Raw genomic sequence first — 25,141 nt, forward strand, 5'->3', positions numbered from 1 at the left:
ATGAACCCTCCTTCCACAGCCGGCGAGGAAAAGGGGGCTGCGGGAGGCAGCAGCAACGCTTGCCGGGGAGCTGAAGGTGGCGGGGACCCTAGGAGTGCAGCCGCGGGAACAGCGGACCCGGATGAGCCCGCACTAACCGCTCAGAAGGAAGAATCCTTGGAAGAGAAGCTGAAGAGTTTAACCTTCAGGAAACAGGTGTCCTACAGGTGGGTGAAGGAGTGTCATTCCTGGTGCACTTTCTCCCACGTGAGAAGGGGCATACACGTGTGTCTGTGGCTGAGTCTCCTTCAGCCTCATAATGTACCCATCGTCAGAAGTTCCCTAGGAGAGAGGGAAAGTCTTGTCTAGCTCCAATCTTCCAAGTTTCCCTTGTAATCTCCCAGGGAGATAGATACCTTATGTGCAAGTGAATTTAGTGTATACTTGTCATTACTTAATGTAGACAAGATCGTTGTCCTTACCCCCTGCCCTGCTGTTCCTTCGATCTGGGTGGTAGGTTTCACACCCAGTTTGGAAATTCTCATCTACCTGGCTGTGAACATGGGACCAGCGAGGGGCTATTTACTTCAGATGTGCCAATTCAGAGTTTTAACGGCATGGTTTCATGCAGAGGGAAGCTTCAAGATGATAGATTTCAACCTTGCAATAAGTCAGGACCTACTGCTGTAACGTTCTTGTAGGAGAGGATAAAAAGCTTTGAGGATTCTGATGGTTGTTTTGGATGTATGCGGTTTCATGAGGTTTTACCATTCCCTTCCCCCCGCTTCCCCCCCCCCTTCGCTGAAAGCTACATGGTATGTGGGCAGGCTTGCCTGGAGAAAGATAATCTTACGGTTGAAATCAGTGCACCAGGAATTCTGTGTCGTGCATAATGTGTGTTTCTGTGTCAGGTCAGTTTATGCACACACGGCAGCCAAACAGCTGCTGCCCCAAATGTTGCATTATTTTTTTTCAGAGCTTTGGGGGGGGGAGGCAACTGATGTGTATTTGTATTGGCACTTAGAATGGTACCGCAAAGGACTTCACATTCCTACATGTAGACCTAATCTTTGTTGACAGCGTTATATGTTAGACATTGATAGCATCGTGTTATGTATGTGATGCCGTAGCAATTCCCTTTGGGATTATGTGTGTGAGAAAAATATTATAAAACCTATAGATGCGTCTGTATACATTAGGAGACAAGTGATATATAAGGTAGCTGTTAAAGAGTTAACGTCGTGCAGTAACGCCAATTTGTTATGCTCGAATGTATGTGTAGGTAGCACTGTAACAGCAGGATGTGGGAGTCACGCTGCCAGAATAATGTTGCAAGCGATGCCAGGGATTAGGGTGAGGGTAGCATCATAATTGTCTACTGCTTCCCCCCCCCTCTAACCAATCTGGCTTGCGCTAAAAAAGAAATCCTGATCTTGTTTACAATCCCTCTCCAAACAGACAGCAGTGCCTCAGAAAAGATGGTGAGGGTTTAAAAAGGTCTGTTTGCGATCATGAACTTCAGGATTATCCAGAGTGGGTTCGGAAGTGCTGTCCGCCAGGGAAGTGGAGTTATTCTGAAAGTTTTGATCCTCAGTTTAAAAAATAGAAACAATTAAAAGAAGACAACTGAATCTACCTGTTGCTTTATTGGGGTGGGGGTGGGATGAAAATGTTTCCTTGGAAAAGCAACAGAGAACAATTTTGGGTAGCCTGTCCAAGGCTTCAGGAATCTTTTGAAGAAGAAATCCTCACATCAGTTATGAACCATTATGTAAGTGTTAGTATTTCCCCAGCTGTGTGGATGGTTACATTGTCTGCCCACTTCTTTTACTTTAATGCAGCTGTATTTTTAATTTCATTTTTTTAAATAATAAAATATTGTTACGATTCTGCCAAACCTACTTCAGCAAATGGTAAAAGGAGGAAAAGACAAACATTGTATTGCTGATGCTTATTAACATTCTGGAAGTTAACACAAAAATCCAAACTACAGTACTTTAAGGAAAAAGAAAAGAGAAAAAAAGCCTATTGTACCCCAGATACATTCTGTTTCTAAGGGTTAACACAACAGCCAAAGTGTGATAAAGAAAAAAAATATGTTTTATAACTTTAAGGGTTTCTAGATTTTAGCTTACATAATATATATATTGGTTCAAATTAAATTATCTCCAATAGTGCTACCGCAAGACTACTGTAATATGTTGAGATTTGTCATTCCAATATTTTAGAAACTCATACCAAAATTCTAATACTGTACATTTCTTTGGGATTTTGCTACATCTTCCCATAATATTTGAGCATCTATGATCTTATGTATAAACACCCTCTGCCAAACCGCTATTTCCCATTTCTTGATTAACCCCAGCAACTAATATCCAAGTTGCCAGCAAAATATTTCCCATCACTTCCTTGTTTTCCTTCAGGACTATTTCTTTTGCCTTGCCCAAAATAAAAATCATGCCACCTAATTTTAATTTGTAAGTAGTGATTTGTTTAATCTGGCCCTCTGAAACCTGAAGTTAGAGACAAGCTGAATTAAAGTTTTTGGTAAATGTTTGGCTTTACTTTCATGATTTCCCCTGTAGTCTTCTCAAACAAGTCACTAGGTCCCAGCTTCAATATCTGAGCAATTTTGTCTAAGCATTAGCTTTGGTTTATGTTATAGGGTTAACTCTGTGAAATATTGGTATCTTGTGAAAATTATGACAGTGCTGTATGACAGTAAATGCTTGTGTAAGGACACGGCCAGTTACTTTGAGAAAACGTCTCTTAGCAATTTCTAATTAAAAATAACCAAAATTAGTTCAAGGGTGAGATAAAGGCCCCTTAATAACTTGGGGCATCACACTCTATGAATGTTTCACTTGCAGCATCATGGTGATCCTATCAAATATGCCATAGAGATGAGATGAGTGAATACAGAAGGTTGGCTAGCATCCACATGTCTCGGGAGACAATGGAGGAGTGTGCCTTTGGGGTGAAGTCAAGCTGTCTGAAGGTTGCAGCGCCTGCTGTGGCTGTTGTAGAAACTGATACAGGAGAGACATGTTTGGTTGCAGCTGGGGCAGATGAAGGTGTCTGGTTTTGCTGTTACAAGTGCAGCATGGTGTTTCTTCTCTCTACACTCCTCCCAGCAGCCATTCCTCCTCTGGTCATTGCTATGGATGCACGACCTGTCTGTCAGTCTCCAGGCACCGCGGTTACATGCAAGGGATTCCCACCCAGCAGGGTTGATGTTTCCAGCCTTCATGTCATGTTTGCAGACTTCTTTGCAATGCGGAGCTGGTCTGCCAACATGTCTGGTGCCTGAAGCCAGCTCCCTGTAGAGAGCATCCTGGGGAATACAGATAAACATAAGCATAAAGCTTAAACATACCCAGGGATTCTCTGGGCATCTAAATAGGCCTTGCTAATTTCAAAGAAGAAGAGGAATTCGAAAACCTTGGTACCCCCATTTTGTAAATGAGTGCAAGTATGTGATAGTTTCAATGGAAAAAATGGAACGATGCACATAAAAATAGGTGCCTGGTTTGGATGGATTGCTATTTTTCACTGGGGTAGCTCAAGGAATATGCAAGTTCTGTTCCCTTTCACCTGGTCCTCTCTGAACACCACTCTATGTTCAGTTGCTGAAAGAATTTCTTGTTCTGGGTTAGATAAATCAGGTGTTGGAAACTGCAGGCCCAGGGGCCAAAATGTGGCCTTCTAACCCTCCTTATGTGGCCATCAGGACTCTCCCCAGACAGACACTCCCTTGCATAGCTACACTTCCTACTAGCTTTGCTTCACACCCTTATTGAAGGTCTTCGACTGGCTGGAATGTGTCCCTGAACTCTGATAATATCTCTTGCTTCCCTGGATAGAGGGAGGGTGTAGAAATTAGCCTATTGCATAAAGGTAAATTTACTTTCATTGATCCGCCTACCTTTGCCTCTGGTCCCACCCAGCACTTGTGTGTGGCCTCTGGAAGATTGCCCAGAAGGGAATGTGGCCCCTGAGCTGAGAAAGGGTATCCACCCCTGAGCTAATGGAGCCTTGCCTAGCCAATGCTGGCAGAATAACTGTTTTGATGATCTCGCCTCCCGTGTAGGTGAAACACTGAGCCCAGAGAGGAGATTTCCAAGTTTGTGTTGACTAGTCATTTTGGCCAGCTTCTGCACCTGCTGGACGTGCAAGGATGGGATTTCTAAGCTGCGAGCTTGTGTGTGGAGATGGTTTTCAAACAGCCTGCTTTCGAACGCTTGCAGAGAGAGATCTGTTGCTTTCTGAAAGGTAGCATCAGCAGACCACTTGACACACATGGACTGGCTCTTTTGACATTGTAAACAAGAGATGACAGCCTAGCTGATGAGTGCAAAACCTGGAGTGATTCATTCCCCGCTGACCTTAGTCAGTGACGCAAAACAATACATTCAATGGCCACAACCATCCCTGAAACATTTCTGTTGCCGCTCGCTGCCTGCCTGCTTCCCTTTCCCAACAGTTTTGAAACACGGAAGTTAATGCCAGGTTTCCTAGTAGCGGCCTGCAGCAGTCAGAGATGGCGAGTTCTACAGGTGGGTTTGATAACGATCCAGGTAGAAGTGCCTAATGCACTTGGACCATGGACAATTAGTTGATTTCTGTATTTGCATCCGTGGGGCTGGAGAGTGCAGCCTGCTGCACACATTTTATTGAATTTTGCTTTTCTATCTTTAATAGAAAAATAATAATAATGAAAACCTCCCACCCTCTGATGCTACGGTATGAAATGTATTTTGTGTGTGTGTGTGTGTTCCTGGAACTTTCTTCATTTCAGAGTTGTGCACACGCGCACACAATTGAGGCCAAACTAGACGTGACATTAAACCTTTGTGCTTTTTGTTTTGTTTCCTAAAGAACAATTGTGGGTCCTCCCATCTGGATTGAAGGGGGAGAAGATTTTAACCCTTTGCTCCTCAACCCTCTACCCGCACCCCATGGCTGCTATTTGCGATCAGCCGCTGCTAGCCATGACAGCTGTGCTCTGCCTGCACTGTCGGAGGCAGTATGCCTCTGAATACCAGTTGCTGTGAATCTGGAACCTGTAGGAGGAGTGCTGTTGCACTCGTGCCCTGCTTGCAGGCTTCCCACAGGCATCTGGTTGGCCACGGCAAAGACGGGATGATGGACTAGATGGGCCTTGGGTCTGATCCAACAGGGATTTTCCTGTGCTCTGGGAGGGAAGCTGTCAGGAATGCTACCAGTCCCTTTGTTCCAAGGCTCTGCCTGAACTGAGAGGGCCATATGGGTCTCCTCTGTACATGGCTGATTCAGTCATTGCAATGGAATTCTGGATGATGACTAAAACAGGGAAGATACTTTGAACTGAACGCGGGCTGAACGACCAGCAACATTGGCTATGCTCTTCTGCACTCCTGGGGAGTTAAAACCCCATTTGCCTTTTGCTCAGCTTGTGCGTAAGTACAGCTCTACTAAGTCAGGCTAGTGGACCATCAAGACCAGTAGCACCATCAGGGTAGGGCTCTGGGACAGGTGTCCAGACTCCCAATCTGTAGAAAAAGTGGAAGAGCTCGAAACAAAGCCAATTTACCACATTTTGGAGCATGGGAAAGAATATACATCATCACAAAAGCATTGTCCAATGGACTGCTGAAATAGTCTGGCATTCTGTTTTCAGGAATGGGTGACAAACCACACCCTCTCCAGCTATAACCTTCCTCTCCAGGTCACAACCCTGGCTGGACCTGCCTTGCAACCTCCTTGAGTGCTTTGCCTGGCCAGAATGTATCCCTGAGCTCCGATTATGCTTTTTGCTTGCCTGGATGGAGGAAAGGGAGGTGTATGTTGAGTGTTTATAGAAATGACCATAGTATACAGAGGCAAAATTTCCATTCACCACTCTCCCCACTTTAGCCTCATGCACCACCCATTATGGGGCCTCTAGCAGGATTTCAAGAAGGGAATCGGGCTGGATAAGGTTTCCCATCCCTGGAGTAAGCTAGTAAGCAGGACAAGGAGGTAATAATGGAGTGTAGCAGTCAGTAATCATACAGTTCAAAGATGGAGTTAACTCCAAAAACATGACCTCCACAGACTTGGTTGAGTGCCAGGCCTAATGAGCACAGCAACTCATTCCCGGTGGTTTTCCTCCATGAAAATGTGTTGCTGAGACTGAAAGTCCCCACCTCCTCATCAGGCCTTTCCCCAAGCAATCAGAGACTGTATCTGCATGCAGTCAACCTCTCCTCTGCCCTTTTCATGCCTCTTCTGGTTCTGAGAGACAATGGGGAGAGAAGAGCTTGTTGCAGCAGGAGAGGGAGACACCCGTGACTTTGCACCAGCATGACTCATCCCTGCCTCTTGGCCTCCCTCATCCCACTCTTCTGCTTCAGCTTCTGTCTCTAATTCTGGACTTTGTTCTGCCACAGACTCTCTCAGCTCACTAAAACCTGTTGTCTCTTCAGTTTCCTTGGTGATTCCCCAGCTGGTTCCTCCCACCGTTCCTCTGTATCCAACCAGTCCATGACATGGACCTACCCCTCTGCCTTACAACAACCTTGCATCTGGTATTCAGAGGTAGTCTGCAGCTTAACCTGGACATTCTGTTAACCATAGTAACTGCATGGAAGTTTCAGATTCAGTATTCTCTCCTATCTCTCTCTCTCTTTCTCTCTCTCTTCATGGGCCCATATGTTCTGTTCATGCATCAGGGCTCTTATGCCAATGAGATCATCTGGATGGAGGCAAACCCACACTAACAGAGAGAATGAAAGATGTTTGAAATACATGTTAGTGCAGGATATATATAGAGGGGGTGGGGGCAGAAAAGCAGAAGTTGTTTGTCTTTCCTTGTGTGTGGGCATGCAGCGAATTCCATATCTTTAAGCACAGAAGGCATTTACCATAACCTTTAAATAACAACTTCCTGAGGTATGTCATTAATTCTGTTTGACTTGCCAGCATGCAAAAGAAAGCGGAATGCTTTTCTGCACCTCTTGATTTGCACATCTTAGTGCCTTTTGAAACAAGTTTATCCCATGAGGAATTCCCCCTTTCTGGCATTTATAGCAAAGAGTCTCAGTAAATACCTAGATCTGAATGCTTTCTGCCCACCCCCTGTGCCAAAACACCACTGCTGAACTGAAATGCCTCCCACAAATCCAATTTTTCCCTTTTCTTATCCTTATTTTTTTTTCCTTCACAATTAGTGCCTTAAAAAGGGTGATGCTGTGATGGAGTTACAAATGTAAATAACTGCACAATGAGGCAGGAAGCTCAATTGGGATTAGCCACAAAGGTTGGTTTACGCAAGAGCACCGCAGCAGTTCCTCGAGGCACCTTGACAAGTTTCAAACGGTTGGCCCGGGGGCGCCCTGTGTGTGTGTGTGTGTGTGTGTGTGTGTGTGTGTGTGTGTGTTCGGTGTTGACAGCTAATGCCCACCATTCATCTGCATTTATGGGTCCCATTATTGAGGAAAGCCTTCTCTACAAAATAACCCAGGCTCCTGCAATGGAGCTTAATAACCTCGGCAGTGAGTGGAAAGTGGGCAGAGGTAGCGGAGAAGGAAAGCGAGAGAGATCAGTCGTTAAGAAGTGCGAAGGAGGCTTGCACACTCCTTCCTCATTTGTCAGGGCTTAGTATGAGCCCGAGCTCAGCAGGCTCCAGCCCCCAAACCTCTTTGGTGGTTCAGTGCTTAGAGAGAGGGAGGGAGGGAGAAGGAGAGATGTGTATATATAGATACACACATAGCCCGACCAAGGGATGGAACCTTGTGCTGGGCTATGCAGGGACAGTTAACATTCCTAGCAGCTCCCACTGCCTCCCAAGACTGGGGCCGGTCCTACCATTAGGCAGAGTGAGCAACAACACCAGGGAGCAGATGCTGGAGGGCCGCGCTCCCAGCTGTTCCTCCCGAGTCCTCTACAATCACCGGAGCACAGTCAAGAGCAGGCATCCCCAAACTTCGGCCCTCCAGATGTTTTGGACTACAATTCCCATCATCCCTGACCACTGGTCCTCTTAGCTAGGGATCATGGGAGTTGTAGGCCGAAACATCTGGAGGGCCGCAGTTTGGGGGTGCCTGGTCAAGAGCCTCTCCCGCTCAATACAAACCCATGAATACAGATGAATGTGTTAGCTGTCAATACTGAACACACACGCGCGCGCACACACACACACACACAACCCCTTGAAACTTGTCCAGGTGCCTTGAGTAACCGCTGTTGTTCTCTGATGTAAGACAACCTTTGTGGCTTAATCCAAATAGAACTTCCTGCCTTCTACATAGTGATTTACATTTGTAACCACATCACAGCATCACCCCTTTTAAGGTATTAATTGCAAAAGTAATAAAGAGGAAAGAAAAAAAATGGAATTTGTGGGAGGCATTTCAGCTCAGCAGTGGTGCTTGGGCAGAGGAGGTGGGGGGAAAGCATTCAGAGCTAATTTGCTACCCATCTATAGCACCTCTGAGTGCAAGAAAGGGGGAAATTCCTTTCTTGCCTTTATCCTAAAGGACAGGCAGGCTCATATACCCTTGGGATCCCGGGTCCAAGCCATTTAGGGCTTTAAAGATGATAACCAGCAAATGCCCTCCTCTATCCCGCAATGAAAAGGAAGCCAGTGCAGCTGTTAGGAAAGTAGGAAGTCACACCAGAACTGAGTCCGATCTAGCTCAGTGCTGCCCACAGCAGCAGATCTCATACCCTCCAACATTTCTCTGATAAAAATAGGGATGTCTCATTCCATAATACCCTGCACATCTTACTGGGTTGCCCCAGCCACTCTGGGCAGCTTCCAACATATACAAAAACATCAAACATTTTAAAAACCCTTCCCTATACAGTACAGAATTGACTTCAGATGGCTTAGGGGGTCGGATAACACCATACCCTCCAACATTTCTCCAACAAAAATAGGGACATCCTAAGGAAAAGTGGGACATTCCAGGATCAAATCAGAAACCGGGATGGCTTCTCTAAATCAGGGGATGTCCCTGGAAAACAGGGACACTTGGACGGTCTGAGATCTTCGTGGTTAAGAAAGCTACAGAGAGGTTGCCCGAAACAAGATAGGTCCCCTAAGGGTCAACATATAGCTTAACAGCCAATGGTGTGCAGTTAGAGGCCAAACTAGATGTGATGTTAAATGTGTCTTTGGATGTATTTTGGAAGGATTTTTTTTTTTTTAAAAACCCACCCCCTGATAATTATAGGGATTGAAGCAGGTGGGATTTAACCATTTCCTTTCCTGCTACACTTCTGAAGGAAATACTTTCTCTAGATGTGCGATTTGTACCTGGGAGGAAACCCTCAATGCCACCACCAATGGGAGATTTCACCTCTAAGCAGAAGGGACTTCAATCAAGCCAGCAGTTAGGGGAGGAAATAGTTAAATCCCACCCACCACAGCTGCTGTGATCCTTATGGCTGTAAACACACCCACCCACCAGCTGATGCAACTTGGGTTTACAAAACCAAAGCTGCATATTAAATGCAAAGAAACATTTAATACCATATCTAGATTGGTCCACAAATGCAGTGACTGTTCCCTGACTGCAGTGCAGGAGAGCAGTGGTGGCCCATGTTCTTATCTGCAACTACTGTACAGTATGGGGTAACTAGAATTAAGCTTAAATTAGGAGCGAAAGATCTTGGGTAGAGTAAGCAGTAGTTCTGCATGGGTGGGTTTTTGGTTTTGGTTTGCATGTACTGCTCTGCATTATGAGGTCCATAATATGCTCCACCCTCCCATTTTTCAAAATGCAGTGGCACTAATCCTGCAACATGTCATGTCTTGCACCCGCAAGGCTCCTCCTGCTGACTTACTGTGGAGCCTTGCAAGCGTGTGGAGTTCTATTCCATTTCCCCTCCCCACCCTCTCTCTTTTGTAAAACTATATTTAAAATATACAAATATTGTCAAAAGAAAACACCAATTCATGACACATCCATCTCGTTTGTAAATACAGTATTCGTAATGACTGTTTTTTAAACGTACAGATGTAATCAAAAGAAAATATGTATTCCTGACACATTAGTCGCTTTCATGAATATTCCACCTCTGCTCCATTTCGTCTGCAACTATGGGGAATCCTTGCTTGTTAGTTTGGGGGCTGCCTCGCTGGATTGTGGCCAGGCATGTTTTCAAATCCTTTATTTATTTATGTATCACATTTGTATTCTCCCTTTCTTCCAAGGAGTTGAAGGTGGCATACATGGTTTTCTTCCCCCCATTTTATTGTCTCAACAACCTTGTGAGGTTGGTTAGGCGGAGAGGCAGTGACTAGCCCAAGGTCACCCAGTGAATTTCGTGGCTGAGCAGGGATTTGAACCCTGATCTCCCAGGTCCTAGTCTAGGACTCTAGCCGCTATGCCACACTGGTTTACTTAGTTACTATACACTTCCAGGTTCATTGAAAAGAACTATTTGCAACTATTTGTGTAGCAGCTCTTCTAATGTACCTGATTGGTCCCGGGGGGCATATATTCCAGCCCTGCTAAACAGTATAGTTTGGATGCAAACAAGCTTGCTGTTTGAGCCAATGTAGCATGTCGCATAATCAGAGTAATTAATTCCCCAATGAGTCTGCACTGGTGCAAGTATAAAGAGGCAGATCATCTCGATGCGCAGTGAAAGACAATCAAAGCATTTGATTTAGAAAGTGCATTGTAGCCACTTTCCATTGAAGCAAAAGGTGTGTTGTGCCTGGTAGATTGAAATCAATTAAGTGTATTGTGTTGCCTGTAGTCGCACACTATTGAGTCTATGCTAAGTGGATGTTTGCAAAGCAGCTAAGAGGGTTTTGCATTTAATGATGTGTTTACATCTCTCTGCTCCTTTCCTTGCAGTGTCATAATTACAGTCGAGGTACATCCTGGATGTGTTTGTATTCAGCCTCTGTGAATTAAATGGACCTGGTACCCTTAAATACAGCCCATCCTCTAGTCTTGACTCCCCCATCCTTCTCTGCAAAGAGGAGAAGCTCAGTTGCAGGCCTGTACTAAGAGCCCTGCCAGAGAGCTGTATAAAACCCTGTAAAATAAGCCTGCTAAGTTACCAACAGGGATGCGGTTGGCGCTCTGGGTTAAACCACAGAGCCTAGGGCTTGCTGATCAGAAGGTCGGCGGTTTGAATCCCCACGACGGGGTGAGCTCCTGTTGCTTGGTCCCAGCTCCTGCCCACCTAGCAGTTTGAAAGCACGTCAAAGTGCAAGTAGATAACTAGGTACCGCTACAGCAAGAATTTCCGTGTGCTGCTCTGGTTCGCCAGAAGTGGCTTAGTCATGCTGGCCACATGACCTGGAAGCTGTACGCCGGCTCCCTTGGCCAATAGAGTGAGATGAGCGCCGCAACCCCAGAGTCAGGCACGACTGGACCTAATGGCAGAGGTCTCTTTACCTTTAAGTTACCAACACCTATGGCACATTTAAATCCACCAGTCAATGGCTGCATGACCTCCATGCCAATAATAACCATAGCAGCAACAGTCATATTCAGTCCTCAAATGGTTCTTTTCCAGGAGCAGCTGAAATCTGCAGCTTTTAAGGGGCATGCAAACTGAGCTTATTTGCATCCTGCTTTTTATTTTATGCCCTTGATTCAGAAAGTCTTACGATTTGCATCATTTATTCTGCTTTGGCAAAACCTTTTCACGTTCCATAATGGGGTGGTATAATAGCAACAGGGATACAGAATCTTCTGCTCCCAGACAAACAGGCAAATTCAGCAGCAATCACGACTCCCTGTCATAAAGAGCTGTCACTATAGACGTTATCAAAGTTGACTATTCATAAATCTGACTCCTGGCTGGAGGGGGAAAACCCTTTCAGATGAAATTCAGGACAGCCGGAGCCTCTTGAAATGATTTTAAAACTCAATGCGGCTTTTAGAACAGTTATCTAAAGGCAGATGGAATTAGTTTAGATGAGTTAACATGAGGAATCAGATAGTCCTGGGGCCCCATCCTTTTTCTTGTACATTCATGTGTTCATGATGTTTGTAGTTATATGCCATCCTGCTTTCAATACCGTTTTGCCTGCAGAAGTTTCCAGGTGGGCATACTGTTTTGTTTCCAATCAGTGTGCATCCCATAACTTCCCGATGAAATCTTGTAACCTTTATATACCGCAAAAGTTCTGGGGTGTTGTTGTTTTTAACTGGGGTTGTTTGTTTAAAAGCATTTATGAACTACTTAATACCAAAATATCTGTTGTGCCATCATGCAAGTGTCCCTCCAGATGGCAATAAAAGGATAATGTTGGGAAGGGATCATGGAACAACTAAGAAAGTGGAATGCGTGGCTGGTCCAGTATAAATCCACCATTAATCCACTATTATTGCACCAATGATACGTTGCAGAATATGGTGGTTAAAAAACCTCCGTGCATCTGGATGGGCTCCTGTTAGAAACAAATCTTCCCATCTCACACTACAGTCACAGTTTATCCCTGTGGATATAACTAAAATCTCGGGATACTCAAGTCTATCTGCCTGATATTGACCTCCATGATCTGCTTACCCCATGCACTTAGATTCTGTCTGAATATTGCACCAAGCAGAACTGTATTAGGTATATGATCTTAGCAGCTTATACCGATCAGCATATTTTGGGCCAGGTGAAGTTTATCAATTGTCTTCAAGGGAAGGTGCATGCATTGCAGCAGTAGAAGCAGAAAGTCACTGAGGCATGAATGACATCAGGCAGATCTTTTGTCTTCCGGGAGGAAAATCACCTGAAGCTGCTGAGAGAAGCATTTCAGGACCCAGCTGTTACCTGGACTGCCAGGAGTAAAACTCGACCCCAAGAGCTTTGAAACTACAAGCCTGATCCTTAAGTGGTGATGAGAGGGCATGTCCAGGTTGCCACTCAGTAGAATAGAGCAGAAGTACATGCCTCATCCCACCCCCTGCAAATGCAACAGGGCTGGTTTCCTACATATTGAAGTAAATAAAGTAAATAGCTTCTAAAGCAGCTGTCCTGGTGCTGCTTTTGGCTACAACTCTCATCAGCCCCAGCCAGCGTGCCTCTGCTCCTATTAGCACCAGCATTAGACATTGGTGTTAGCTGGAACTGATGGGAATAGTAATTCAAAACAGCTTGGGGGCACCAGGTTGGTAAATGCTGATCTAAAGGGTGGGGTTTCCTTAAGGCTACTAAGGCCTCCCCTATAAGACCATAAAGTTCATGTTATTTGGACCAAGGGTTAGTGTATTATTAACTCACATTCTATCCATCACAGATTGTGGTCAACTACTCCCATTGCTAGTATTGGAATGAGACTCAACTGCCAATCACATTAGCTCTACGACATGAAATGGGGGGGGTGATAGTGAGGTGTCTCACATTGTTGTTGTTGTTGTTTTGCCTCGGGCAGCAAAATGTCTCCAGCCATTCCTGGTTCTGTGAAAATGTCTCCTGTTTAACTGTAGGGATAAAGGACCTGGCAAGGGGTTCTTTTAAGACCCTTGAGATCTCATCCATCTAACAAATTATATTAGGCACAGCTTCTCTCAATCAATTTGTAAAAGAAACTCATTTTGGTTTAGCAATTCAGGTTTGGCAAGATTAATTATTGCGACGAGCTTCCATGCCTAGCATGTTGCTGTGTCGTTCTGGTCTTAAAAGCTTAACTAATAGCTCATAATAGCCTTCTCCAACCGTATGATAAAAGTAAACAAAGGCTGGGGTGTGTGTGTCATGCCTAGCCCTGACCTGGTAGCAGACACCTAAGAACATAATGGGACCCAGGTGGCGCTGTGGGTTAAACCACTGAGCCTAGGGCTTGCTGATCAGAAGGTCGGCGGTTCGAATCCCTGTGACGGGGTGAGCTCCCGTTGCTTGGTCCCAGCTCCTGCCAACCTAGCAGTTCGAAAGCACGTCAAAATGCAAGTAGATAAATAGGAACCACTACAGCGGGAAGGTAAACAGCGTTTCCATGTGCTGCTCTGGTTCACCAGAAGCGGCTTTGTCATGCTGGCCACATGACCTGGAAGCTATACGCCGGCTCCCTCGGCCAATAATGCGAGATGAGCGCGCAACCCCAGAGTCGGTCACGACTGGACCTAATGGTCAGGGGTCCCCTTTACCTTTAAGAACATAAGAGCCTGCTGGATCAGGCCAATGGCCCATCTAGTCCAGCACCCTGTTCTCACAGAGTCTACCCAGATGCCTGCAGGAAACCAGAGGACAAAGGAGACACCCCAGAGGTTGAAGACAGCTGCTGAAACTGTCTCCTGAAACAGCTGCTGAGGATCCTCCTGTCTTGAGAGTCCCTCTGATGAGAGACCTGCTGAAAAAAACCTTGGAGGAGGCAGAGGAAGTGGAGTCACTAACCAGTCCTTGAGAACACCAAATGTCCAGACCAAAAAGCAACAACATAGCATGTGTCTATGGACCCAAAGTTCTTGTATGGCTCCTGAGAAAGTGATCTCTTCTGAATGAACAATCCCTGAAATGTTTTCACTACCAGCAGCTGTGGTTAGGAGGCCCATATATATAAGGTTTCCCTCTTGAACCTACCAGTTTGTGGAAGCTACAAAGGTCTCTAGCTCCTTGTTCCCAAACTTAGTCCTACCCACTCCTTAGCGAGCTGCACCTTGCTTGGACACCCTGTGGCCTTGACTGCTGCTTCACTTTGCCCCTGGGTCATGCTTTGAACCTGAGCTGATTCCCTGTGCTTCAGCCTTGCTCTGTTTGTTTGGACTGCACTGCACCTTCGACCCTGCTCTTCTGGGTGAGTGTTTGTGTAAGAGACATGCCTCTTACATGGGCTCTTGAGGGTTTTCAAAAGGGGAGACAAGATGATTATTAATATTTGCCATACTCCGTTGAAAGTCGGAGTGTTGGTAGATCGGATGGGGGACCTGCTTGTGCTCTGAGTTACTATAGGCTTCCTGTAATCTGATACACTGCCATATTGGGAGAGAACAGGATACTTGGCTTTTAAGGAGCCCCTAATCAAATAGGCAATGCTGACAGGAAAGACAGTAGTATGGTTTGGCACAAAGCCCAGTCAGGGATTCTGGACACTGTTGAGTCTTGATTGATGTTGACTGTTTGGAAGGTACAGCTGGGAATCTATTGCCATTATGCACTGCTTCCAATTTGCTAATTGACTGGCACCTTCTATGCAGCCCAGTCATGACTCAGTGATGGTCAGACTAAGGCTTTCCCAGATATTAAAAACACAAAGCAAGTTGAGGAAGGGAGAGTTTCCATTTCCCCCAATGCTCCCACCCAGCCATCTTTGCTTGCTTGCTGTGTCAACTCGGAAGGCTGTGCTCGTCTGGAAATTGATGCAAAACATAAGAGGACAAGAACCGCTCTGGCGTAGGTTTGGACCAAGAAGGTTTTGTTTTGTTGTGTTTGAGCAGGAGTAACGCAAGAAGTCTAATTACATTATTTGCCAGAGTCATGGTTCCCCAAGGTTCTGGAACTTTCTGAGGTGTTTTGTAAGGAAAAGGAGGGTAGAGAAGATCAGGTCTAGATCCAGGATGATGTAGGCCTTAGAGGACGAATTTTCTGTGCCTCCTCCTATAACTGCCCTCCTGATGCTGGAATGGCTCCTGCAATGAAATAAGCCAAGGATAAAATATTCGTTATTGCAAGAACTGTCTCCATTGAGTCATTTACAAGCTGCCAGCAACTGCCATGGGACAGGTCAGCTTTGACTGGTGGGCAGCTATTCTTCAGAATGACCAGTTCTGACAAAGGTTTTTGCTGCACTGCTTAGAAATGCCCTGTGGTAATTCTCAGTAAATTAGCTAAGGCTGAGGTAAATCTCAAATAACTACTGCTTTGTGGGATATTTTTTGGCCTTGGGATGTAGACTAAGTGGGGGTAGGCCAGTCTTTCCCAACCTGGTTGCCCTCCAGAAGTTTTGGACTACAGTTTCCATCAGCCCTAGTCAGTATAGCCAATAGCTGGGGATGATGACAAGTTATAGTATGAAACATTTGGATAGTGTCAGGTTGGGGAGCTGGGCTAAAGTATAAACTTACTGATATATAATACATATGATATAGGAAAGGTAATTTTTCCACCACATCTCATATCTGCAAGCCTGTGGCAGTAAGAAACTGTGTGTATGTTTTGTTTCCCCCCCTCAATTGCTGTGTTACCAGCTTTCATACCTGCATATCAAGCATGACGAAGATGTGTGTGGGGGGGAAATTGAATGACCCTGAATATATTTCTGTTGTCTTAGGACAAGTGTATGGGAAATTGAATGGCCCCTCAGAATGAAATAATTTGACCTCAAAGCAAATGGTCTGGCTGTAATCAAATTGGCCTTACTTAGTTGCAACTAGGTATGAGGAGCACCTGTTCAGATGTCATGGAGTCATTAATTGGTAGGGGTTGGGGAGGCTGGGAAACAGATATATTGGGTGTGGTGGGAGAACCCAAGAAAGGCAGACCAGCAGTGGTTCCCTTGCTTATCCTGAATGTGTATGACTGGGGTGGGGAACATGTGGCCCTCCAGATGTTGGTGAACTCCAACTCCCACCAGCCCCAGCTAACATAGCCAATGGTGAGGATGATTGGAGTTGTAGTCCAGCAAGATCTGTAGGACCACAGGTAACCCACCCTGGTGTATGATATAGCAGTATAATATAACATATATGAAATAGTTTCATTGCTTCTGTCCTTTGCACGTTACACTAAGAGTAACTTTGAAAGCACACCTCGGTTAAAATTGATTAAGGCTTATGGAATCCAGATAAAGTTTGTCCAAGGCCTCTCTGTTGGCAACCAGTTGTCCATTCCTGATAAGAAAAGGGTAAACTCTTGATTGTGTATGGAGGGAAGGAGAGAATTTCTAAAATGAATGACTGGAGGAGGTTTGCCAATGTGCTTGATGAGATTTAGGAAGCCTTTGTTAGGCTTGCTTTTTGAATCTGTGTCATCAAATGTAGGGCTGCATGCTTTAATTGGCTGATAAGCCAGTTTTAGCTTTTGTTGGCGAATCATTGAGGTCACATTTTAACCAGCAGAGCTTCAAGTTGAGGGCACACCTGTTTAATTTTGAGTGTATTTTGGTCCAGGTATGTTACTGCAATAGGGAATAATAAAGCAAATATTAAGGATAGCCCTTTGGGTGTATTAAACAGCAAGTTATGTCAAACCTCTACCAGCACCTCGAAAAGGCCTGCATACCAAGGGTTTGGCGAATATGCAGATCGATTTGTATTGATTAATTAAAAGGCAAATGATTAAACCTCTACAGTTGTTGAATTGGTTGGAAGCTCTAATTAAAAGCCATCAAATGGCACTGCTTGAATTGTGCTTCTGATTTAATATTTGATTTCGTTGCTGTTTTTTTTAATATGATATGACTTATTATGTTGGTTTTTGTAAGCTGTTTCAGGAAATGTGGAGAGGTAGGGTAGAATTGACGCTTTTATGGATGAATAAGAAAATACACCACCATCATCACCATCATCAGTTTTTGCTAGTACCCCTCCTCCCTTTTGGTGAATGCCTGTTCTTTAAATTATTCATGTTTTCCTTTCAACGGTGGCCATTCATATTTATGTACGCACAACTGTGTGTCCTGAATATGTATCGCTGCATAATTTATCCTGCTTCAGGTTGCCGTCATGCTAACAATTACATCTGTCTCTGGCTGGCAGCTTTAATATGGTGCAGCTTGCTTTGCAATCGTGCTCTGCCCTGTCCATATCACGACTGCATAAATGATACAGGAGGGGAGAAAACCCTCTAAGCAGGTTCTCAGACCTTTTGGAGCTGAAAAAAAGAGCAGGATTATTATACCTGCAATAACTACCTAGTTCTTTATCTGACTAGCTAAACCTACTTGGGACAAGGTGTTGGTGCCATGGGTAGTGCCTAGCCTATTAAGAACGGAAGTGGACCCAGGTGTGATGAACTTCATCAGTAGCCCATCCCATTTTGCCACCTGAGGCACCCTCTATTTCCACTTTGCGCTGGAACTCCCCCACTCTGGCTGAAATTGGCAAGAGGGGGAGCACTCCACTAGGCCTTGGTGCTTGTCTTCTCTGTCCAAGGGTCAGGGGAGATGAGTGGCAATGCCATGTGCCAGAATGCTCCCTGCAAGAGGGGGCATTCTTCCAGTGGCAGAAGCAGTGGGGCAGGTGTCGTGCCACCTCTTGCACATCTACCAGCTGAGAGAGCCACTTCAACCCCCCCCCCCCGTGAGCAGACCAATTTTGTTAGAGAGCATACAGTTTTGTCTTCTGGTCTCTGTTAATGTTGCCTCTCTTCCTTCAGAGCCTGTATGGGGAGCCTTTGGCTCTCCAGCTGTTGCTGAGCTGCAGCTCCGATCATCTCTGACCATTTGTCATGCTTGCTGGGACTGATGGGCTTTGCACCTGAGCAACAACCGGAGTTCTTTGGTTCCCCACACTTGTATTAGAGTAGATCCTTTTGTTCAATATACGTTGCACACCTTGTGAGATGTCCACCTGTAAGATGAATAGCAGAAGGATGAGTCGCAGAGGTTTCAGACAAATTTCTCCTGAATCCCTCCAGCTGCACACCAGACTACAACTGGTTCATTTTTGCCAATAGAACCCAATGGGCAGCCATTGAGAACTGAGCTTTATCTAGGGTAAAGGTAAAGGGACCCCTGACTGTTAGGTCCAGTCGTGACCGACTCTGGGGTTGTGCGCTCATCTCGCTTTACTGGCCAAGGGAGCCGGCGTACAGCTTCCAGGTCATGTGGCCAGCATGACTAAGCCACTTCTGGCGAACCAGAGCAGCACACAGAAATGCCGTTTACCTTCCCGTTTACCTATTTATCTACTTGCACTCTGACGTGCTTTCGAACTGCTAGGTTGGCAGGAGCAGGGACCGAGCAACGGGAGCTCACCCCGTCGCGGGGATTCAAACCGCCAACTTTCTGATCGGCAAGCCCTAGGCTCTGTGGTTTAGACCACAGCGCCACCCGCCTCAGGTAGCCAGATACAAAAGAGGATTGGACTCTTGCAAAATAGGGAGTCTCACAGCTATTGCTTATACAACAAACTATACAGTCATACCTCGGTTTTAGTACGCTTCGGTTTGAGTACTTTCAGTTTAAATACTCCGCGGACCCGTCTGGAATGGATTAATCCACTTTCCATTACTTTCAATGGGAAAGTTCGCTTCAGGTTAAGTACAGACTTCCGGAACCAATTGTGTACTTAAACCGAGGTACCACTTTACTTGCTGAAATTCAATCTTCTGCATGATTATTAAAGATTCAGGAACTCTCTTGCACCTGACCACCCTAAGCACCCTGATCTGCACAGCCCATCCTTTCATCGGTATGGTCATATGGTAAATTCCATTTCCTGGAGTGAGAGAAAAAGACAGAACTTGCCCCTCCTCTCTTTCTGGTTTAGAAGGCCATCTTTTGCCTTTGGATGGAGGAAGATAAAAAATGAGCAGGTGCCCCAGGAGAATCCGAGGTGGATCCCCATTCCACTCTATGAACAACTCCAGGTGCTGCTTTTGCCTGGAGTTGTGCGATCCATTATGGCCTCACAAATTGACATCACTAGGGTTAAGATGTAGGCCTTCATCACTGCAGATACAGAAAGAGAGGTGAGCCTCAAGCTGTTCAGAATTGGTCTATTATTGCAGAATAAAAAGCCCAACATGCTTTGATTAAAATCTTCCTCGGGGGAAATATAGTCCAATGTTCTTTTTCTTCCAAGATAATTCTCTTGGGATATTTTCGGTGAAAGGATTTCTACCCTCACAACCGTGGTTGCATTTCTTTGGAATTCCCTTCTAAATTCTGGTTTGCTTTTACAAGAACTTCTTCTGGTGCTTCTGGTTTTGTTTTAATGAGTTGACTTTGTGGCTTTCTTGCATTTGCTATATTCATTTACAGTGCAATCCTATATACGTCTACTCAGAAGTAAGGTTCTTTCTTACTCCCACATGCCCAGATTTATTTATTTTTTGTGGAAGGGGGGAAGAGAAGAAAAGTGGGTCATAAGTATTTTAAATAATAAATAAGCCACCTGGATTTTAAGATCTGAAAAACAGCTTCCTCTCTCATGTAGCATTAAATTAAAGACAGGTTTAATGGGTTTGATGCCCTCCAAGTGTTTTGGACTCCAGCTCCCATCAACTCCAATCAACATGACCAATGTTCAGGGATGATGGAAAATTTAGTCCACAACATATGAAAGGCATCTCATTTCCTAGCCATGCTTTAAGCCCAACATGCTTGATGGTCAAAGAACAAGCTCCATGGGAGGGGAAGTTCATGGTTTGTCTCTCCCAACGTGAGCGTCTTCTAAGAACAGCCCACCCCCTCCCCCACCAAAAAAGAAAAGCCATGGTGTAGTGGGGGACAGAGGTTTAACCTATTTCCCCACTCCAACTCATTGATATGAACCACCCCCTCAACAACTTCTATTTGCCATAGAGGGCAAAACATTGGCTAATATCAATTTGAGAGTGGGACAGTTTGGTCTGGAGGCATGGAATGAGAGGGAAGGGTTAAATCTCTTCCCATTTTGCCACAACCCTAAACTAAACCAGGAACTCAACGGGTACTGTCAGAGTATAAAAAATTAGACCAGGAGATCTGACCGCAAGCTTCCCTTGTGACGTGGGACAAGAGAAATCGCACAAGAGCATGGATGAGAGATGTCCAAGTAAAATCTTATTTATTGATTTTTCAAGCTGCCCATTTTCATCCCAATCAAAGGAAAGGCACAATAGGAGCCTACTCTGAAGAAGAGAATCTGTTCCGCCAATGAGCTTGCTTTTTTATTATATTTTTATTATAAGAATGGCCAAATATTACTTAATTTTGATGGGAGTAGGGGAAATCCCATTTACCTGTAGCTTTAGAGTTCAGCAGACATCAGTATAGTCTAGTGTTGCCATACATATCTGGAATACTGCTGCCACAAATATTGTCTGGGTGGAAACTGGCGAAATGTCCAGGAAAATCTTCAAAAATAGCTGTCTGGATTTTCAATTTTTGCAATATGGCAACCCTAGTATAGTCTCTCCCCCTCTTCCTCTCCTTCCTCTTTAATTTGTTAGGAATTGCTGTGCTTAGCGCTTGTTCTCGATACCTGATTTTTGTATTGAATTGGAGTTGTACGCTCACAAACAATGGGCGCCAAACAAAGCGTCACTGCAGTGGAATCCTTGGGCGTCTTTTATACTCTTTTTAACGGAACAGAGCCAAATGGTAGAAATTAATTTCCCAAACCACTTGTCCTTCCTCTAGCTAATTGGAATTAACTGATGGCGTGCCAGCAACCAGGGGTGTCATCGACTGCCTGCATTCCTTGCTACCTCCTCCTCCATCTCTGATCTGTTTACTTGCTCTTAGGCTTGCCAAGAGAATCCTTGAAGCTAATAAAACTCAATCAGCTATCTCATGCCCTCCAACATTTCCCAGATGAAAATGAGGGCATTGATGTGCTTGTAACACTTCCTCTCACACCATCAACTGCTGCCTTGAGTGTTACCCCATTCACAACTGCGCTCCGCTAAAAGCTCTTCTCTGCCTGCTCTAAATTTATTCTGAAAATGGCATCCCCAAGTGGAATTCCCCCCAGATACACCCTAAATATGACAACATGATGCCACGGGGGTATTTCCCCTGTCAGTAGGAAGCAAAGGTCAGTGGTTGCCATTAGGCGCAACTTTGGGCAGAAGTCAAGGGCCCTCAAACGCATCAGTGGTGGTATCAGGGTAGGACTTTGTGGGAAGAAGTCTACTTTCCATTGTGGTATCCAATACAGGGGGCCCAAGATGACTGTAATCTGGGAAACCGGGTTTGCATCTCCGCTCCTCCACATGCAACTGCTGGGTGACCTTGGGCTAGTCACACTTCTCTGAAGTCTCTCAGCCCCACTCACCTCACAGAGTGTTTGTTGTGGGGGAGGAAGGGAAAGGAGACTTTGAGACTCCTTCAGGTAGTGATAAAGTGGGATATCAAATCCAAACTCCTCCTCCTCCTCCTCCTCCTCCTCCTCCTCCTCCTCCTCCTCCTCCTCCTCCTCTTCCTCTTCTGCATGATGGAAACCACTAGGCCAAGTTCTGAGACATTATGGGAACATAATATAAGGCAAGATCAGGACTTTAGACTGGCAGAAGAAAACAAGTTGTCTTAGCCTTGTTTTGGAGCAACTGGCAGAGCTTCATCATCTGCACAAGGTAGTCAAGATGAAAGTTCCATCCTCAGAGTGCTGTCTCTCTTCTGTTAAAGGAACAGTGCATTTTTCTGCAGCTGTTGGTTTCCTCTAGGCCAGGCATAGGCAAACTCGGCCCTCCAGCTGTTTTGGGACTACAATTCCCATTATCCCTGACCACTGGTCCTGTTAGCTAGGGATGATGGGAGTTGTAGTCCCAAAACATTTGGAGGGCTGAGTTTGGGGGTGCCTGCTCTAGGCGATCTGCTTTCAGCCTGCATGAACTTCGGGGGGGGGGGGAAGCCCCTGGAGCTTTCCCTGATTCTTTGAAGGGTATGTGGTCTGATCAACAGAGTTAAGTGGCAGAGATATCTTCTTGGAGTTCCAGGGACATGATGTGGCTTCTAGTGCCAGAAGATCCACATGGGAAGTACTGGTAAGTGGATCTGTTGTCATCTCTTCAGCTATTGTTGTAGGAGGACATTCCATCTGACGATTTCCTGACCATGACACTAGTCATCTCTCCAGGATGAACAGAAGGCTCTGGCTTACCATGTTTTGAACAAGTGAACGAATACATTTTATTATGTAAGAGGGCTTCCAATGAAACATTAAGTCCAGTGTCTAAAACTGTACCACTGGCAATAGTGTGAAATGATGGGTGAGGAAATGATAAAGGGCCAGAGTTTAGTGGCTGAGCTTATGCCTTGGATGCAAAAGATCCTAGGCTCAATCCTTAGTGTCACCAGGTACAGGTGGGAGTGTCCCTACCTGAAACCCAGTTGCCAGTCAATGTTGATGATACTGAGATAGATGGTCTGGCTCGGTATCTTCCCATGCTCCTATAATGATCATAGAATCATAGAACTGTACAGTTGGAAGGGACCATGAGGGTCATCTAGTCCAACCTCCTGCAATGCAGGAATCCTTTGCCCAACTTGGGGCATGAACCCACAACCCTGAGATTGTGTCTTGCATGCTACCTTGTGAGCTATCCCAAGGATGTATTGACATGATGTATCGCTGTACGTTATGGTACATCTGGGGAGAACTTGACCCAGGGATACCATTTTCAGTTCTGATACTATGTCCCCAATGATGTGCACAGTTCCATCCTTAGTTTTAGAAGAACTAATACAGTGTTCTTTCACTAGGTGTCACTATTCATTTGCTTCTTGTGTTAAGAAAGTAATACTGTGTTCTGTCCTTAGATGCTGCTGTTGGCTGCATTAGTTGAGGACTAGTCTTAGGGGTTGTTGAGCTAGGCACTGCTTTGGATGCCAAGCTGAAAGGGGTACCAGTCTGAATGACAAAAGAACAGTGGCTTTAACCTCCCCCCACCTGTGCAAGTTCTACACATTGTTTAGGTTAAAAAAAGAATTTAATTTCCATGATTAGCTTTAAAGTGTGTTTGAGTTTTTCTTAAAATAATTTGTTCAAGATAAAAATCAGCACCATAAACACAGCAAACATAATGTAAACTAATACAATTTACAAAAAAAGCTGTAAGAGGTTCCATTTCAAAACTGGATTGTTGTTGTTGTCATCGCTTTTATTACTTTCAAAATACAAACACCCTGTGCAAATTGCATATAAAGACAATATAACAGATCCAGAATACCCTGATGAACTGATAAGGAATGATGTCTTTGATTCCAATAATTAATAAAAGTCTTCCATTCCAAAGCAAATTTTGTCAAGGCTGTCAATCTACCTTGTCTAAAATGACAAATAGCACTTAGCTGGTACATCAGCAAAGACATGCAGGGTGGCAGCAAAATTGGATCACACTTAGCAGGATTTTCACCTATGTTTTTAATGTTTGTAGTATCCTATTTTGGGTATGACAACCAGAACAGTATGCAAGCATGGTCACACCAGTGATGTGTATAACAGCATTATTTTATTGGCAGTTCTTCTTTTCAATCCCTTGCCTAATTATTCCAAACATGGAATTCACAGCTGTCGCACAATGGGTTGACATCTTCATTGAGTTGTGCCTTACCAAACCCTCCCCCCCCCGTATTGTTATAGTGTGCTTCCACTGCTTTGTGAGCTTTGGCTTGTGCAAACTGTATTACAGTACTGAGAGATCAAGGTTTCAAACAATGTTGCTCTTGGTGCATAGGAATGATGGGAGCCTCTCGTCCACCAGAGTTGATCACAAGCACATTTTGATGATATTCAGCTTTGAGAAGCTATGCTCCTCATTGGCTACTGTAACTCGAAGTGTCTGGAGAATTTGTAGTGCTGCCCAGACATTTGGGAAGACTTCACTCACTTGGCTGTCATTGATGAACTGCTTGTAGGGCATCTCACAGGAGCAGTAGGACCTGCTTGGTAAGTCGTACAAGTTGGCTTTTCAAGTAGGGTGCTATTTATTCTATGGCCAGCCCTGGATGAGTCATTTGACTACAGATCATGAGTGAGGACTCTGTAGCCCTTCAGATATCATTGGGCCCCAACTCCCATTGGTTCCAACCAGCATGGCCAATGGTCAAGAATAATGTGTTGGCTATTTGTGATAAAATAGACGTCTTACACAAGACTTGAAGATAAATCTTTACTTGTCAGGTTGGCAAGAGTTGAACAACAAGTATTACACACAAACACGAATGCAATTTTTTCCTCCCTTGAACCTAAGAGAGGGTTTAGTCCTTTTTGTTTTCAAAACTCCTTCATAGCAGTGTATAGGGATGGACACCAGCTTGCCTGTCTTCACAAACTCCTCCAGGCAGCATCTCCTTGAAGTCACCACACTTCCACATTCTCAAAGAATCAACTAACAGAATAAGCAACTGACTCTCAACTGCCAACCGCTACCTCCTTTCCCCAAAACCATTTATTCTTTGTAAAAGGTAAAGGAACCCCTGGACGGTTAAGTCCAGTCAAAGGTGACTGTGAGGTTGTGGTACTCATCTTGCTTCAGGCCAAAGGAGCCGGTGTTTGTCCACAGACAGCTTCCCAGGTCATGTAGCCAGCATGACTAATCCACTTCTGGACGGAAGCCAGAGTGCATGGAAACACCGTTTACCTTCCTGCTGCAG

General features: G+C 45.0%; 1 protein-coding gene across 1 annotated transcript in view; it reads left to right on the top strand.

Moving 5' to 3' along the window:
• The window catches only part of DGKI (diacylglycerol kinase iota), a 246,116-nt gene continuing 220,975 nt past the window's right edge, over positions 1 to 25,141 (top strand). The window contains exon 1 of the mRNA XM_060279941.1: positions 1 to 206. Coding sequence (XP_060135924.1) covers positions 1 to 206 — 206 coding nt within the window. The remainder of the gene's footprint in view (positions 207 to 25,141) is intronic.

The sequence above is a fragment of the Zootoca vivipara genome, chromosome 10 (genome assembly GCF_963506605.1).
Source record: "Zootoca vivipara chromosome 10, rZooViv1.1, whole genome shotgun sequence".
Taxonomy (NCBI): domain Eukaryota; kingdom Metazoa; phylum Chordata; class Lepidosauria; order Squamata; family Lacertidae; genus Zootoca; species Zootoca vivipara.